The sequence below is a fragment of the Amblyraja radiata genome, chromosome 21 (genome assembly GCF_010909765.2).
Source record: "Amblyraja radiata isolate CabotCenter1 chromosome 21, sAmbRad1.1.pri, whole genome shotgun sequence".
Taxonomy (NCBI): domain Eukaryota; kingdom Metazoa; phylum Chordata; class Chondrichthyes; order Rajiformes; family Rajidae; genus Amblyraja; species Amblyraja radiata.
In genome coordinates, this window is record NC_045976.1 from 34741851 (window position 1) to 34759809 (window position 17959).

The following is a 17959-nucleotide window of genomic DNA, read 5'->3' on the forward strand; positions in this document are numbered from 1 at the left end:
TGAAGAAGGGTCTCAACCCGAAACGTCACCCATTCCTTCTATCCAGAGATGCTGCCTGTCCCGCTGAGTTACTCCAGCATTTTGTGTCTAATCAGGAATTGTTCTGTGCACTTTTAATTACAAAGATTCCATTGCTTACTATTACAATTTGTTGATATAGGGTGAGGATTGGAATTTTCTAAGTTTGCCAGTGAGGAACCACATGTTCTCTTATATGTTGCGGGTCAAGGCCCTCACTGACTGTCCTAAGCAAATCGGCCTTTCGATGATGGAACGTAGACTACAGAGTGATAGTTTGTTAACCATTCCAACACTGATCTTTGAACACATCCTACAGTTTAAAAAACATTTACTTTTCTGTGTTGCCTTTGTTACTCTAAAAGATAAATTGTTGGTATTGTTACTCATGAAATGTGAGGTGCACTTTATCAGGAGTAATGTTAAGATTGTTTTTAAGAGCAACATGGGTGATAGCAAATTGGCACTCCATTCCAAGTCTCTCCCCACTTTTATTTGCCAGTCACTGCTGATTTGCTATTGCTCATTACACACTAACATTCAAGGTAAAAACAAACATACAGGTAAACAAGCATGCATTGCATGGATGTACATGTGTGAATCCAATAAACACCTGACAAAGAGATCTTGGAAATGCCTGATCCTCGCCCGGTTCCCCATCTCTGCCAACACATAGTCTATTTCTATCAAATACTGAAAATGATATTTTTGTATAGAAATGTAAATGGTTATTTTTCTATCATATATAGCCATTTAAAACTTAATTTCGATCAGTGTACATAGAGGGCTGTAGTGCAAGAATTTTGTAGTGGGGAAATTGTCATTTATAATGCTTAATTTCTTAGTTTGCATCTACTTAATAAAATGTTTTTCACCTGATCATTTTACAATAAAAAGTTAAACCAATAAACATCGAATGTTTTTTTCAATTGTTCATTTTACAGTTTTCTCCTCCAGGAACTATGGAAGCTTATTTATGCTGGGTTAGCTCTTCTATCGTTATGGATGAATTGTTTGTACGTTAGTCGGTGGTTGACACCATGCTGTTCCACCATAAGAACCATCGTAGTAAAATATCAGAGATACATGGAACTGCAGATGCTAGTTTAAGCCAAAAAAAACCCAAAAAAACACAAAGTGCTGGAGTAATTCAGCAGGTCAGGCAGCATCTCTTCAATCTGAAGAAGGGTTCCAACCCGAAACGTCACCTATGCATGTTCTCCAAAGATGCTGCTTGGCCATCTGAGTTACTCTAGCTGAGTTGCTCCAACTGGGCAGGGGGATGGGCCCCAATGCAAGGAGACAGAGGGCCATAAAAGGACGACAGAAGCAAAAGATAGAACGGAGATAAGAAAAAACGATCCTGAAAGCTTTGTACCTTAATGCGAGGAGCATTAGAAATAAGGTGGATGAATTGAATGTGCAGTTAGTAGTTAAGGGATATGATATAGTTGGAATTACGGAGACATGGCTCCAGGGTGACCAAGGCTGGGTGCTAAACATGCAGGGATATTTGATATTCAGGAAGGATAGACAGAAAGGAAGAGAAGGTGAGGTAGGATTGTTAGGTAAAGAAATTAATGCAATAGCAAGGAGAAACATTTGCTTGGATGCTGTAGAATCGGTATGGGTAGAACTGCGAAATAGCTAAGGGCAGAAAACGCTTGGAGTTGTATACAGACCACCAAACAGCAGTAAGGAGGTTGGGGATAGCATCAAGCAGGAAATTAGGGATGCGTGTAGCAAAGGTACAGTGGTTATCATTGTTGTGATATTGCAAGGACTACTTTGTTATATCACAAGGACTACTTTGTTTGCCCGTGTAGCAACATGTATATGTGGGAATTATGTAATTTGTGCGGGGCACTCCCTTTCCAGATGGAAGTGAAATAAACAGAGCCTTGATTTATGTTCAGCTTCAAACCCCTAAATAGGTGTACTTGCGGCCATTCCAGAGTCTTAACAATGGTATAACAGATACCGGACCACGAAGTACAACATGGTGTCAGCGGTGGGATTCGAACCCACGCCTCCGCAGAGACTGGAGCCTAAATCCGGTGAGTTTAATCTACATATAGACTGGGCCCACCAAATTGGTAACAGTGCTGAGGAGGATGATTTCCTGGAATGTATATTGGATGGGCGTTTAAACTAATATGTAGAAGAACCGACCAGCAGGCAGACCATCCTCGACTGGGTATTGTGTAATGAGGAAGGATTAGTTAGCTTAGCGATCTTGTTGTGCAAGGCCCCTTGGGCAACAGTGATCATAATATGGTGGAATTCTGCATTAGGATGGAGAGTGACACAGTTAATTCAAGTCAAGAGGCCCATTCTTAGTCATGTGTGTGACCAAAAATATGCACAATTGTGGAATAGATCTCTTAATTCTGAATGCATTACAGGTATATTGTTTTGTACTGTATGATTCATTTTTTTCAATTTATCGTGAAATTTTTATGTTATGCTGACAATGTTTGTTTAGGGTTAGAGGTCAAATATGACGGGCCATGTGCGTTACCTCACACGGAAGCATTTTTTCATAACTCAGTTTTATCTTACAAACTCTGAATTAAAAAAAGCTAGAATGTTCATATCTTTAGCAGACATGCATTATAGTTCTGTAGGCAGGAAAATAGCAAGGAATAAGATTAATCCCTTACAAATTTTTTAAAATGTATTACTTCACGTAAATGACATATGGTCATGTGTGTGGCATTTTGGTTCACTTTCCAAAGAATGGCCCAACAGTGTTTTATTGTCATGTGTCCCAGATAGAACAATGAAATTCTTACTTGCTGCAGCACAACAGAATATGTAAACATAGTACACTGTAAACAATATGATAAACATGAAAAAAAAATCAGTGAGTATATATACACATACCCACAAGTACACACATATATTGTATATATATTTTATACTTATAAAACTCTGATCTTGGATGTGTGTGTATTGTGCGATGTTCGTGTGTTTCACATCTCCTTGAAAACATGACGCACTAACGGTGAAATGTTCACATATTCTGATAGATTTACGCCATTATGTCAAAAATCACCTTATCTGAAAATTTCATGCATTATTTCTCGAGTTATTTATGAAAATGTTCAAAAAATTCAAATAACTTGGAAAATAAATGAGATGGTCTCGCTGATGATGTCACAATGGCTCTGCTCCTCGCGGCCTGCTGCCCTATACTCCACGCGCAGTGAGTGATGTCACTCCCTCCCCCCTCAACCCTCCATTCTTCAAAAGACGCAGAAAGAACGAGCAAGTGGGCTCTGTACTGCAGCTACCGAGCGCTCGTGAGGTTCTGAGCCCCTCCCCTCCCCCCGGGCTCTCTCTCCCCTCCCCCTGGGCTCTCTCTCCACCCCCCCCCCGGCTCTCTCTCCCCTCCCCCCATCCCCCACGGGCTCTCTCGCTTCATCTTGCAGAGACTGACTGAGGCACTCAACACTTCCGGGTTTTATAGTTCCCCTGGAAGGGGCGTGGCCTTCAGGAGAGAGAATTAAACATTAATAAGTCTTTTATTTTTCATCAATGGGAAAAATCCTCTTGTCCTGACCAGCAGAGGAGGACTCTGAATAAGATGGCCAAAAAATCACAGCCGTAAGTGGCAGCGTTTTTTCTAAAATCAATATACAGTGCAGATTGTAGTTTAGAGCTTATTTGAGGTTGTAGTGTATTTGAGGTTGTACTGAACCTGGACGTTAGAGTTTTCAGGTTCCTGTACCTTCTTCCCGATGGCAGGGGTGAAATGAGTGTGTGGCCAGGATGGTGTGGGTCTCTGATGTAAGCCCAGATGGGAACCTGCTTGGAGGGGATGATGGTATTGAATGCCGAGCTGTAGTCTATAAACAACAGCCTGACGTAAGTGTTTTTATTTTCCAAGTGGTCCAGTGCTGAGTGGAGAGCCAGTGAGATCTCATTCTCCGTTGATCTGTCGTGACAGTAGGCAAACTGCAGTGGGTCGAGGTTCTTGTTGAGGTAGGAGTTGATATGCACCATAAGGATTCGATCCGGTAGGCGGCGCGACTCTCGTCTGCAGCGGCCTCTGCAGTCCGTCTGCGTTTTTATTATTTTATGTCTATGTTTTTATGTAGTTTTTGTTATTTTTGTTGGGGTATGTGTGTGGGGGTGGTGTGGGGGGGTTGGGGGTAACTTTTAAATCTCTCCCTGCACGGGAGACCCGACCTTTTCTTTGTCGGGTCTCCGTTGTCGTTGGGGCTGCAACGAGGAGCGGCCTCCAACAGGAAGACCGGGGGCTCTGGTGCCGACTACTCACCTCACCGTCGCGGAGCTGGCCGAGTCCAGAGCGGGTGGAGCTGTGGTGGACGCTGCTGCGGCCCGACCCCCGGAGCTTCGGTGGCTGCAACTGCGGGTTTGGCGGACAGTGACACAGGGAGCCCGCGGGACCCTGGAGGGAGACCGCTTTTCGGGGCTTCCGCAGCGGCGACTTCTCCCGCCCGAGTTGCGGGGTTGAAGAGCTCCTGGAGCGGGGCCTTACAGCACCGCCCCGCGCGGCTTGGAATGTCCGCGGGTCTCTGCGAGCGCACGCCGGGGGTTCTAACACCAAGACCCGGTGTGCGACCTTGCATCACCCGGCGTGGCTTTAATGGCCACGGGACAATCGCCATCGCCCGCCGGGGGCTTTGACTTTGACTTTGACTCTGACATCGGGGGGGGGGGAGAGTGCAGTGGAGAGAGAAGTTTTTTTGGCCTTCCATCACAACAATGTGATGGATGTTTATGTAAATTATGTTGTGTCTTGGGTCTATTTGTTTGTAATGTATGGCTGCAGAAACGGCATTTCGTTTGGACCTCAGGGGTCCAAATGACAATAAATTGAATTGTATTGTATTGTAGGAACCTCTCAAAGCACTTCATCACCACGGACGTTAGTGCCACTGGTCGATAGTCGTTGAGGCACGTCATCTTACTCTTCTTGGGCACCGGTATTATTGATGCCCTCTTAAAGCAGGCGGGAATCTCAGACCTCAATAATGAGAGTTTGAAAATGTCCGCAAAAACTTCAGCCAGTTGGTCTGCACAGGTTTTGAGAACTCGACCGGGTATACCATCAGGTCCAGGTGCTTTCCGAGGGTTCACCCCCCTGAAAGATCTTCTGACGTCGGTCTCGGTAACTGTAATACCATCAGGGCATATGGGGGCTGGGTCCTGAACTTGAATAAAGGAGACTTCAAAAGTATGCGATGGGAATTGGCTAATTATACTTAAAGGGTTGACAGTGGAGATGCAATGGCAAAGATTTAAAAACCGCATGGATGATCTGAACTCCAGAAATTGTTCATCCCTGTCTGGTGAAAAAATAAAATTGGGAAGGCGGCTCAACCGTGGCTGACGAGGGAAGTTGAGGAAGATGTTAAATCCACCAAAGAGACATATAAATTGACCAGAACAAGCGGCAAACCAGAGGACTGGGAGAAATTTAGAACTCAACAGAGGAGGACAATGGGGTTAATTAAGAGGGGGGGGGGGGGGGAAAGAGCATGAAAGAAAGCTTGCGGAGAATATAAAAACTGACTGTAAAAGTTTATTTAGGTATGTAAAAAGGAAAAGATTAGTGAAGACGAATGTAGGCCCCTTGCAGTCAGAGACAGGTGAATTTATAATGGGAAACAAGGAAATGGCAGAATAGTTAATGGCAGTTAAACGAGTACTTTGGTTCTGTCTTCACTAAGAAAGACACAAACAATCTCCCAGAAATACTAGGGCACCGAGGATCTAGTAGGAGGGAGGAACTGGAATCCACATTAGTCAGAAAATGGTGTTCGGTAAACTGTTGGGACTGAAGGCAGATAAATCCCCAGGGCCTGATGGTCTGCATCCCAGAGTACTCAAGGAGATGGCCCTAGAAATCGTGGATGCATTGGCAATCATTTTCCAATGTTCTCTCGACTCTGGATCAGTTCCTGTGGACTGGAGGGTAGCCAGTGTAACTCCACTTTTTAAGAAAGGAGGGAGAGAGAAAACAGGAAATTATTAACCATTTGGAAAGCAGTGACGGGATTAGTCAAAGTCAGCATGGATTTATGAAGAGGAAATAAATCATGCTTGACTAATATTTTGGAATTTTTTGCAGATGTAACAAGTAGAAAGGATAAGGAGAGCCAGTGGATGTGGTGTATCTGGACTTTCAAAAAACCTTTGACAAGGTCCCACACAAGAGATTAGTGTGCAAAATTAGAGCACATGGTATTGGGAGTAGGGTATTGACATGGATAGAGAACTAGTTGGCAGTCAGGAAGCAAAGAGGAGTTAACGGGTCTTTTTCAGAATGGCAGGCAGTGACTAGTGGGGTGCCGCGAGGCTCGGTGCTGGAATCCCAGTTGTTTACAGTATATATTAACGATTTTGACAATGGAATTAAATGTAACATCTCTAAGTTTGCGGATGACACAAAGCTGGGTGACAGTGTGAGCTGCGAAGAGGATGTTATGAGGCTGCAAGGTGACTTGGATAGGTTGGGTGAGTGGGCAGAAGCATGGCAGATGCAGTATAATGTGGATGTGAATGTGAGGTTATCCATTTTGGTGGCAAGAACAGGAAGGCAGATTATTGTCTGAATGGTGTCAGATTAGGAGAAGGTGAGGGGCAATGAGACCTGGGTGTGCTTGTACATCAGTCACTGAAAGTAAGAATGCAGATATAGCAGGCAGTGAAGAAAGCTAATGACATGTTGGCCTTCATTGCGAGAGGATTTGAGTTTAGGAGCAAGGAGGTCCTACTGCAGTTGTACAGGGTTCTGGTGAGACCGCACCTGGAGTATTGTATGCAATTCTGGTCTCCTAATTTGAGGAAGGACATTATTGCTATTGAGGGAATTTCCAGGATGGCAGGACAGACATATGATGAAAGAATGGGTCAACTGGGCTTGTATTTGCTGGAATTTATAAGGATGAGAGGAGATCTTATAGAAACATATAAAATTCTTAGAGGACTGGGCAGGGTAGATGCAGGAAAAATGTTCCCGATGTTAGGGGAATCCTGAACCAGGGGTCACAGTTTAAGAATAAGTGGTAGGCCATTTAGGACTGATATGAGGAAAAACGTTTTCACCCAGAGAGTTGTGAATCTGTGGAATTCTCTGCCAAAGAAGGCAGAGACCAATTCATTGGATGTTTTCAAGAGAGTTAGATTTAGCTCTTAGGGCTAAGGGAATCAAGAGATATGGGATATGGGGAAAAAGCCGGAACAGGGTACTGATTTTGGATGATCAGCCATGATCATATTGAATGGCTGTACATATTGAATGGCTCGAAGGGCCGAATGGCCTACTCCTGCACCTATTTCCTATGTTTCTATGTTTGTGTCTTTTTGTAGTCAAATTCGCACCCAACCAACAGGGTGAATAATAATACTTATTACAAGGAATTAACTCCTTGTCTTACCATTCTGGCCAAAACACAGGATTTCTGGCTTTCCTAGAGTGTGTTTATGATCACGCACAACTTTCTTTAAGCCTAGATCAATAACCTCTCAGATGAACAAAATCCAGTTTGAAATATTGTACTGCTTCGCCAGATTTATTGGACTGACTTTCATGATGTAAGTGGATGTTGGAGGTGGATGTTGGGAGAATCTGTGGGGAGTTAATGGTCATTAAGAAGAGAATAGGCTACAGGGAAATAATTTTGGGAATTGGACTGATCAGAATGCTCCGAGAGCCAGCATAGATTCAATGGGCTATATCACCTTCCATGTCATAACAAAATACAAAATGAGTCCTTGGGATTTATCAGCTTACAAGCTCATCAGCTGCACACAAAGATTTTTACTTGTAATAATTTTTTTCAGTTCCTTCTTCTGATTATATCCTTGGTTCTTTGGACTTTTTTAAATCTGCAGTGGAATTGCAGATAGTGCAGCCGTCTCACAGCTCCAGTAAACAGGGTTCAATCCTGACTGAAGAAGGACGTCAACCCGAAACGTCACCCATTCCTTCTCTCCAGAGATGCTGCCAGTCCTGCTGAGTTACTCCAGCTTTTTGTGTCTATCTTCGGTTTAAACCAGCATCTGCAGTTCCTTCCTACACATTTATGATGTTTGCAAGATCTTGCTGTAACACCTGGGTTGTACTTAGTTGCTTCAGTTTCCTTCCAAACCCCAAAGATGTGCTGACTGTTAATTAGTTAATGTAAATTACTGTGAGGTTGGAGGGAGCAGTCAATTTAAGGGTGGTTAAAGCTGGGGCATAACAGAGATAATCGGTTATAAGGACATGTCGAAGGAATGGGATTCCCTGATAGCTGGAATTAATGGGCCAAATTACCTCCTATATCATAAGGAAATATAAAAAATGAAATTCTCCATTATAACCTCTCCTCTATCTGTATTTCACAGTTGCCTCTAGTCATCTTCTTTATTACATGTCCATTTTTATGTTTCTTGACAGCTTACTCTCGCCTTCTATCTTTTCTTCAATTCTTGGTCCTTCTTTACTGAACTGGACTTTGAAAATGGTGCCAAAACCATTACTCTTGTATATTGTCTCAGTTGATTATTTCTATACATTTTGTACCTAATCTAAGGTTGTGCTTATAAAAAAACTTTACTGAACTATGCAAAACAATCACTGTACCTCTGTACATGTGACAATAAAGAACCATCGAATCACCGAATTGATTGAACCATTGAATTTTGAAATGATACCAATCCTCACGTCCGCTACAATTTCTGACAATTTCACAAGCCTCCTTCTTTGAATTGAAAATATGCTTTTTTTTGTCTAGCTCTGCTCTTGATGGATGAGCTCTTCCCAGATGTTTACATTAGTCAACAGATATGTTTCAGACAATTCAAAGAAAAATGTATGCAACAGTGCCTACCATGGTGATTAAATAAAAATAGCAAATGCTGAAAATAGAAAGGAGATGAGTCAACTTTAGTGCAGTACGAATTAGAGTTAATGTTCCTGTTAAAAAAAAAAAAGTGCTGGTGGAATTCAGAGGATCAGGCTGTATCTGTAGAGGGGACTGACAGACCACGTTTCTGGTCGGGTCGGTACCTTTCTTCAGAGTTGTCCATTCTCTCCACGGATGCTGCCTGACCTGCTGAGTTCCGCCAGCGCTTTATTTCTTGCTCACGATTGCAGCGTGAGAGTTTTTTATGCCCGAATGACATTTCATCAGAATTAATTGACGTGTAAAATTAACCGTGTTTCACTTGTTAATGATTTTATGTGACCTGCCATTTGTTGCCTTTTTTTAAACAAAAAAACAAGACACAAACTGGAGCAAAGTAACTCGGCGGGTTAGGGTTCTCCCAGGAGAACATGGATTGGTTACATTTCCGTTTTTCAACCAGAGGGTCCCGACCTATCCATGTTCTCCAGAAATGCTGCCCGGTGCGCTGTTATTCCAGCACTTTGTATCTTTTTCTGTAAATCATCATCTGCAATTCCTTGTGTCTACATTTATTTTTATTTTTTAATTCAGTTATCGAGTTACTTCAAGTTATCGATTCTCCGCCTCCTTCTCTGACCTCAATAGTCCCCGACCCCCACATTGATATATATTTTTAATAATCCTGCCCGAACTTTCCGATCCTCTGGAGTAGATCACACTGCAACACGCAAGAGACATAAAATGCTGGAGTAATTCAGCGGGTCAGGCAGCATCTCTGGAGAGAAAAAAATAGACGGGTGAAGGGTCTCGACCCGAAACGTCACCTATTACTTTTCTCCAGAGATGCTGCCTGACCCGCTGAGTTCCTCCTGCTTTTAAACCAGCATTTGCATGCCTTTCTTACACATTGCAACTCGCAAGGTGGAGTGAAATGCCATAACATACGTAAACGTGTGGCGTTGTGGGATGTGTAGTTTCAAGAGGCGCTACAGGTCTCTCCGTTGCTGGACCAGTAGGTCCAGGAACAGCTTCTTCCCTGCGGCTGTTACACTACTCAACACTGTACCTCGGTGACTGCCAATCACCCCCACCCCCCACTCCTCCCACCAGGAAAAACACTATGACTGTTTGCACGTAAATAAATGTATTTATTGCTCATATTCTATGTCGCTCTTCTAGGGAGATGCTAACTGCATCTCGTTGTCTCTGTACTGTACACTGCACAATGACAATTAAAGTTGAATCTGAATCTGAATCTTCAACTCTGGTGTCAGGCTGGCGAACTGAACTACGTTAACCGAAAGGCTTTGCGCGCCCGTGACGTGTGGGGCGGGCGGCGCCACCAGTAGACACGAAGAACTACAAGGCCCGGCAACGCGGGCGGTTGGAAGTTTCGAGAGGCGGAGCGGAGAGAGAGCACAGTCCGCTAGCGCTGCCAGTGCAACAGTCGGGATTGTGAGAGAAACCGTCGCATTTCGATAAAGATAAGCGAGTGAGAGAGGGGGAGAAAAAGGGAGCAGGGTAAAAAAAGATGTCGCTGCAGGTAGTCACGGCCAAGCTGGCCGAGGTGGAGCTGAGAGAGGCCGTGGTGGCCCCGGAGAAGGTGAGCGCCGAGGGCAACGGCGTCCAGACAAAAGACGTGGAGCCCACGGCTACAACCTCGGCGGAGGAAGTCAAGCAGCATCACCTACCGCCGCTAAGCACCGCGGCCAAGGACGCCAAGTCGGCGATGAAGCGGGTGGAGGCCGCGCAGAACGGGGACACGTTCAACGCGGACGGCACCGTCATGGAAGCGCCGCGGACCGTGAAAAAGGTGAGGCGCCGTCAGCCTGACCGGCAAATCCTTTCTGCCTCTCTCCCACACTCACTCACTCACTCAGTTCCTCATAGTTCTCCATCTCGTACCCCTGTGCTCTCAACAGCCGCAAGATAAAAGGGTCCGTGTGGTCCTGACCAGATGGAGTCGGTGGTTAACTGCAATCGGGGACCTTTCTCTTTGCGGCGGAAGGTTAACCGCCGGGCTGTGTTGGACGAACGAGGCCCTGCTCACCGGGGCGGAACCAAAGATATCTCTGGGCGGAACGTCTGGCTTGCCCCGTGTAGTAATCCGCTCGCCTCTGGCACAGAACACACAGTGCTGGAGTAATCAGCAAAGATCCTATAGCTCTAGGATCTTTGGTAACCAGCGGGTCAGGCAGCATAGAAACATAGGTGCAGGAGTAGGCCCTTCGAGCCAGCAGCGCCATTCAATGTGATCATGGCTGATCATCCAAAATCAGTACCCCGTTCCTGCTTTCTTCCCATATCCCTTGATTCCGTTAGCCTTAAGAGGAAGGACATGGACCCTTCTTTAAACTCAGCTCCTCATTTTGACCAGCTCTTCATTACTGGTACAACCCAAAGAGAAACCATTCTGCCCATCGTTTCTGTGTTTTTTAAAGCTATCTCATTAACCAATACATCCCATCCCTCAAACAGTTTTCTGTCACTCTTGCTGCTCCTGGCACAGAGTTCTTTTCCTTTCTATCCACTCTTCACTTGCTCTGGATTTCCTTTTTTTCTTCTCCCTCATCTCTTCTCTCCTCCCCCTTCCACCCACCATTCCTCCCTCTGGACATTTCACTCTCTATCTTTCTTACCAGATTCCACTATCTGCACTCTTTTGTCAGATTCAGATTCAATCTTTATTGTCATTGTGCAGTGTACAGTACAGAGACAACGAAATGCAGTTAGCATCTCCCCAGAAGAGCGAACATAGAATAATGAGCAATAAATATATATACGTACATACAGTAGTAGTAGTGCAGTAGTCTTCTCCACTTATCACCTCCAACCTCAGTCACTTTCTCTCTCCCACTTGACTCATCTAACCAACCTTCATCTCCTTGCAGTCTAAAGAAGGGTCCCAAATCAAAATATTGCCTATCCATGTCTTCCAGAGATGCTGTCTGACCTGCTGAGTTACTCCAGTACTTTGTTTTTTATAAACCAGCAGCTGCAGTTCCTTGTATCTCCAGCTCTTGCCCCAGCTTTTCACCTTCCCTCCTTCTGTCAGCTATTTCCCCTTTACTCCATCAAATTGAAGACGGATCTTGACCTAAAACGCTGTCTATTCCTTTCCTTCCACATATGCTGCCTGTCTGCTGAGTTCCACCAGCATTTTATGTTTTACCCAGTCTTGATACCTTTCCCCATTATCCTGGTGGGATTTCTTTTAAGATTTTAATTTTATTTGAAAATTAATTAACGTTTGTATAGCGGGGCCACAACTCATGGCGACTGACTTGCCAAAGTGCATATTATGGTGATGATTAGTAACTCAATGCCTACAATGTAATGGAAGTAGAATCAATAAGTACCCTCAAATGAAACTGGATAGGTACCTGAGCAAAAAGCACTGCAGGGTGACAGGGAAATTGAGTAGTTTGCTCTATTTGGAGCTGATATTGACTCTTATTTGTTCACTAGGTGTGGATGTTGCTGGCATGTATTGTCCATTCTTAGTTTCTTCTGAGTTGAAGAGTGAAGTTGCAGTCAACCACACTGAGTATTGTAGATCAGACCAGATTGTGATAGTAGGTTTCATTCCCTGAAGAACTGTAATGGACAAAATTGTTTTCTTTGCGATAATCTAGTTACTAGATTACTTGTAGATACATCGTTGCTGTTATAGATGCCAGCTTTTTATTTAATTGAGTTCAAATATTCTAATTAACTTGTGTTTTGGGTTTGGACTCTTATCTAAGTTTATTAGCCAAGCTTCGGCATGCTGGTCAACCACTGCATACCCAGAATCACCATATCTATGAAAGCCAAATGACCTCTTGGACCATCAAATGCAATGTTTAGTTTAGAGATACAGTATGGATATGGGCCCTTCGGCCCACCAATGTCTCGCTGATCACCCATTGTAAGATGTGGGCGGGAACCTACACGGTCAATGCAAGAATGTGCAAAACCTGAGGTCCGAGTTGATCCAGGGACTCTCGCTGTAAAGCAGTGGCTCTCCACCAGCTGCTCTACTGTGACATCCAGTGATTACATTGTTTTTTTTAAGGCTGAGACGCTGACTTTCGCAGGCGTTTAATATATTTCATTGACAGGAGGGTTCCAACCAAAGAGGATAGATTTGACAATTGATAAATGAACACGTTTGTGGTGAGATATAAAGTGCTGGAGGACCATGGGTCAGGCAACATTTGGGGACAGGCAACTTTTAGAATTGGAACCCTTCTTCAAACTGCCTGCCTCTCTGAGTTCCTCCTGCACTGTATTTGCTCAAGATTGCAGCATTTGGCTGAAGGAGAGAGATGTGAGATGAGAAAGGGATGAGTTTCTTGTTAAATGCCTCCAGAAATTTTACAATTTGACTGAAATTATAGTGTAATTAGACTTTGTAACACCATTCAACAGGAATTTTGTATACATTTATGAAGGCAGTAGGAACATTAAAAGATTGAACTTAACTTGAGAGTTCATTCCAAAAGCCAACACTGAGACAAAGGGCCATTATATATTTCCAATGCTGAAACATGTTTTAGAAAATATGAGGGAAGTATGTTTTTCAGATCTCCAATGTTGCTTTTTTCGAGTTTTGCCCTAGGAATGAATAGCCCTCACTGAAAAATAGTTGTTTAATACTTTTGTTCAATAATCGCAAGTGCTTTATCTGCATCTGTCTGGTGCACAGGCTGGATAGTTTGTGCTTGGAACTCATTTTAAAGTTTATTCAATGGATTGTTTTATTTTATAAAGATTACATCAGTCCTAATAAGTAATGAAATGATATTCTCGTGTTCAAGCATGTTTGATATGTGCATTTAAATGTCATTATCGCAGTCTAAAATGTTTTGGATTAAGTTAATAAAGGCATTTAGTGAAAGATCAAGGTGACATTTTAACCTAATACTGCGGAGTTGAACTGTAATTTTGTTTCTGTATTTAGAATACTAATGTTATGTATTACTAGAGTTCTGTGACAACATGAGTTACAAGCTGTGCGACTGAGTGAAATATGTTTCAAAAATGTTGGGGTAGTGGTACTTGTGCAAAGTTTTGTGTTGTTAATTTGCATGATAGGAACAAATGTTGCATATGGAAGATTTTCCTCAAAGTACTGAGAATAAAAAAGATGTGTCGTGTGCGGAAAGTTGTAATTACCATGAAGTTTTGGAAATAGAAATTGGAAACAAAAAAGTAAGGGAAATCATAAATTCTGACTCTATAATCATGATGTAACCTGATTTGTCATCCCAAATAATGAATTGCATTTTAAATGTGACCTGCCATAGTGACATGTGGTATGAAACATGTCTGTGTATGGAAATAACCTTTACCTTTTGCCTTTGTGCTTAATTTTTCTAAAGAAAATCATGTTTTGAAGGCCTTTTGACCAATAGCTTTAATTTCTTTTAAATTATGTACTATGTCAATCACAAAGCAAAATAATTAAAACCAGTGCATTTTGTATAAATTCTTGTGCTTTGAACATAGAAATTGAGACCATGTTACAGAGTTGAATGGTTTAAAAAACAATGAAGTTTATTTCCATGTGTCAACAGAGTGAAGAATATTTAAAGTTTTGCAAGTCTAAAGCTCTGCAAAGTGATGTGACACAAAACAGAAGAAACGCAGAGTTAAGAAACGAAGAGTTGGAAAATACAATTAATTTACTTCATTCACAAACTACATGAATGAGTTTAATTTTATATCTCAGATTTTTGGATTTGTGTATTCTGTCGGTGAATTTCCGTTACCTGACTAGTCATATGATGGGGGGCATCTGTAAACGTTTAGTGTTTTTGAAGGATACAGTAGCTTTTTGTACCATGTGCCACCACATGAAATGCGTTGGAATCAATTTAAAAGGCATCACTCTGCCATCAAAGGGAAAAATAGAATATGTAGGAAAGAACTGCAGATACTAGTTTAAATCTAAGATGGACACAAAATGCTGGAGTAACTCAGCGGGACAGGCAGCATCTTTGGAGTTTCATATTCAATCAGATTTGTATTAAATCATGTTGCTAAATATTTTGGCCTAGATTCAGCTCTTATTTTTGGACTATGGTAAGGTCTGGAGCCAAGTAGCCAAACTAGAGAAAGTGTGTGATGGGTTTCTGTGAACCCTTACCATATATCGGTCCAAGGTAGTGGTATATTCAAAAGTTGCTTGGTTAGCAAATTGGGAATATAAATATTGCCATTACAAACATCATGATGCATCATGGCCAAGTTTGCTGACAAAATCATAATGACATTGAATTCCAAAACCATGTATTCTACATTGGTGTAAATCTGATTGTGTAGATTGTGAGCACTTCTAAAGTTTCCTGAAATATTGACTGTTTATCTTTCCCAAATCCAACCTGACCTGAATATTTCCAGCACTTTCTGTTTTATTCCAGATTTCCAGAATCTCCAGGGAGGATGGCAAAATCTATGCCAAAACTGGAAAAAATCAGATTAAAGCATACTTTAAATTCTAGTCTTTTTTATGATCAACTTGATAAGCTGTTGTCTCCATTCTTTCAGGCAACAATGTTGAATTATTTTTGAGGATGAGTTGGGTGAGGCCAGTGGGTGGAGTGGAAATCTTTTCCAAGGCTTATCTGCCCTATGCTAACTTTGCTTTTTCAGTGATTGCTATCAGAACAATCTTTGTTTTTAGATACCCATACTCTGAAAAGCGTGGTACTGCTTCCTTCTCACAATATTTAAAATTGTCACCAAAATACACTGAATTTGCAACCACCAGTGTGTCTATTTTCATGGTCCTTAAATGTCAGCTTGCTAAAATGAGTGGGCAAATCATTGGCACCCCAGGTCTGTGCTGATTTAATCTGATGATTGTCAATTCAAGATCCATTGCAAAGACAAGCACAGTCATCTAGGCAGTGATGTCTTTAGAATAATATATCATATTAGAAGATAGGTACTCTCTTGAAAAACCTTTTTTTAAATCCCATGGCAATTAATGAAAGGAGAGCAGGTGAGATATTCATGTATCCCAGCCAATATTTATCCCTGAACTGTAATTAAAAGGGATTAACTGGTCGTTATCACATTGCTGTTTTAAGATCCAGCTGCACACTATTTTTGTGCATTACATTACCGCCCTCCACCGCCTTCTGAGGCAGAGAATGCCACAGACTCCCAACTCTCTGTGTGAAAAAGTTTTTCCTCATCTCTGTTCTAAATGGCTTGCCCCTTATTCTTAAACTGTGGCCCCTGGTTCTGGATTCCCCAAACATCGGGAACATGTTTCCTTCCTCTAGCGTGTCCAAACCCTTAACAATCTTATGTTTCAATAAGATCCCTTCTCATCCTTCTAAATTCCAGAGTATACAAGCCCAGCCACTCCATTCTATCAACAGATGACAGTCCCGCCATCCCGGGAATTAACCTGGTGAACCTACGCTGCACTCCCTCAATAGCAAGAATGTCCTTCCTCAAATTTGGAGACTAAAACAGCACACAATACCAAGTCATCATGGTCTGCTTAGTTCAGTGCCAGATCACATTAATCTGCAAGTAAAATACTCTAGGGGTGAATGAAGGACCATCTGCATATAGACCTGTAGAACAATCCACAGATTATCTTTTTGTTATTGTTCATTGATCTTTCAGGATCTCAGCATTGCTGACATGGCTGGCATTTGCTGGCCATCCTTAACTGCCCTTGAGAGGTGGTGGTAAGCAGCTTTCATGAATCTCTGTTAATCTTTTGGTGGAAGTACTGCAGATGAGGCAGTTCCAAGGTTTGGACCAAGGAAAGATGAAGAAACAGTTGGGATGGTTTGGAAGGCAGCCTGCATGTGATAGTTTTCCCAGGTACTTGCAATCTCACCTCGGGTGATATTCGTTACCGATTTGGTAGATGCTGTTGGATTTAACCCATCTATAATAACTATTCTCTTGTGTGCCAATAGCATGAAGTATTAAAGCCCAGCAACTGTAGAATTAGTTAACAAAATCCCATTCAAATAGCAAAAGCACAGGACATTTGGAGATATTTATACTGGAACAGAATAAAAGCTTATGGAAGCTTCCAGGCAATAACTTATTGCCCCTCATTGGGACAAAATTGTTTATTTATCATGACCTATTTTGACAATTTAATTGTTATGTGAATTGGATCCACTGAAGTCTCTGGAGCTTTCACGATGAGAAATGAGGAACACTCTGGTTCACAATGTTTTGTATTGTTGATAAGGGACTTCATTTTGGTTTGACGTATAATCTATAAGAAAACATACGATGGATTATAAGCAAGACGAGAGGTATGAGTAAGTTGAGAAGCGCCGTGACCTTCTAAGCTTGAATATTGTCATTGGTACTGTTTAAAAATTTAAATTACCTAATTGTCAACATTTAAGCAGGCAAAAATTCCTAAGTTTCCACCTCGACGTAAGTAAGGAGAAATACTTTAATCATAATGATCATGAAAGATTACCAAGATATAGTGGAAATACTTAATTTTAGCTGCTGAGGTCCTTAGATTTGCTGCTTCCTGATGATAATCCTTGATCTCTGTCACCTGAGTTATAAATTAATCAGTCGGAAATGAATGGGTTGCAGATAATTCCAGATCTTAACTCCGTGCTGGGCTTTTGCTAGATTTATTTGCTCGTTATTGTTATTTCCCTTCTGGTCTTTTTGTGAGTAATTCATTGTTATTCCACCTACATGTTTTAATTCAAAATTTTTGGTGGTTTCATTAATCCAGCAAATTGCTAGATCTACTTTTGTGCTATTTGTACGTGTGGCTCATTGATTATCCACTGCAGAAATCTGGCATCAGCTTAAAGTACACTTAAAAGGCAAAACTAAGTTTAGTTTTGTATAATTATAGTATAGAAAGAGAAAAATAAATGTCCAAATGCTGGGAGCATAGAACAGACACAGCAATGTTGGTAAAAAGATATGTTAGAGTTGAAATTGAGATTGGAGGGAGAAGTGATATTTCTGGAACTGCGAGAGCTATGTCACATAATGAAAAATAAAGAATGAGGTTTCTGGCTTGATTAACCAAATAGCTTTCTTTGCATGCCAATAACTGCAATATGTTTTGC

The 17959-nt window shown here is 42.0% G+C and overlaps 1 protein-coding gene across 9 annotated transcripts in view; it reads left to right on the top strand.

The window, feature by feature from the left end:
* The first annotated feature begins 1892 nt into the window (after nt 1-1892).
* The window catches only part of ahcyl2 (adenosylhomocysteinase like 2), a 65895-nt gene continuing 49828 nt past the window's right edge, over nt 1893-17959 (top strand). For 3 of the 9 annotated variants that reach the window (XM_033040040.1, XM_033040043.1, XM_033040044.1), the window contains exon 1: nt 10230-10698. In XM_033040040.1, the coding sequence (XP_032895931.1) occupies nt 10417-10698 (282 nt within the window). In that variant the 5' untranslated portion in view covers nt 10230-10416. Of the gene's footprint in view, nt 2076-10208; nt 10699-17959 lie in introns of those variants that run through there. The other 6 variants (XM_033040037.1, XM_033040041.1, XM_033040045.1 and 3 more) reach the window with 5 other exon arrangements.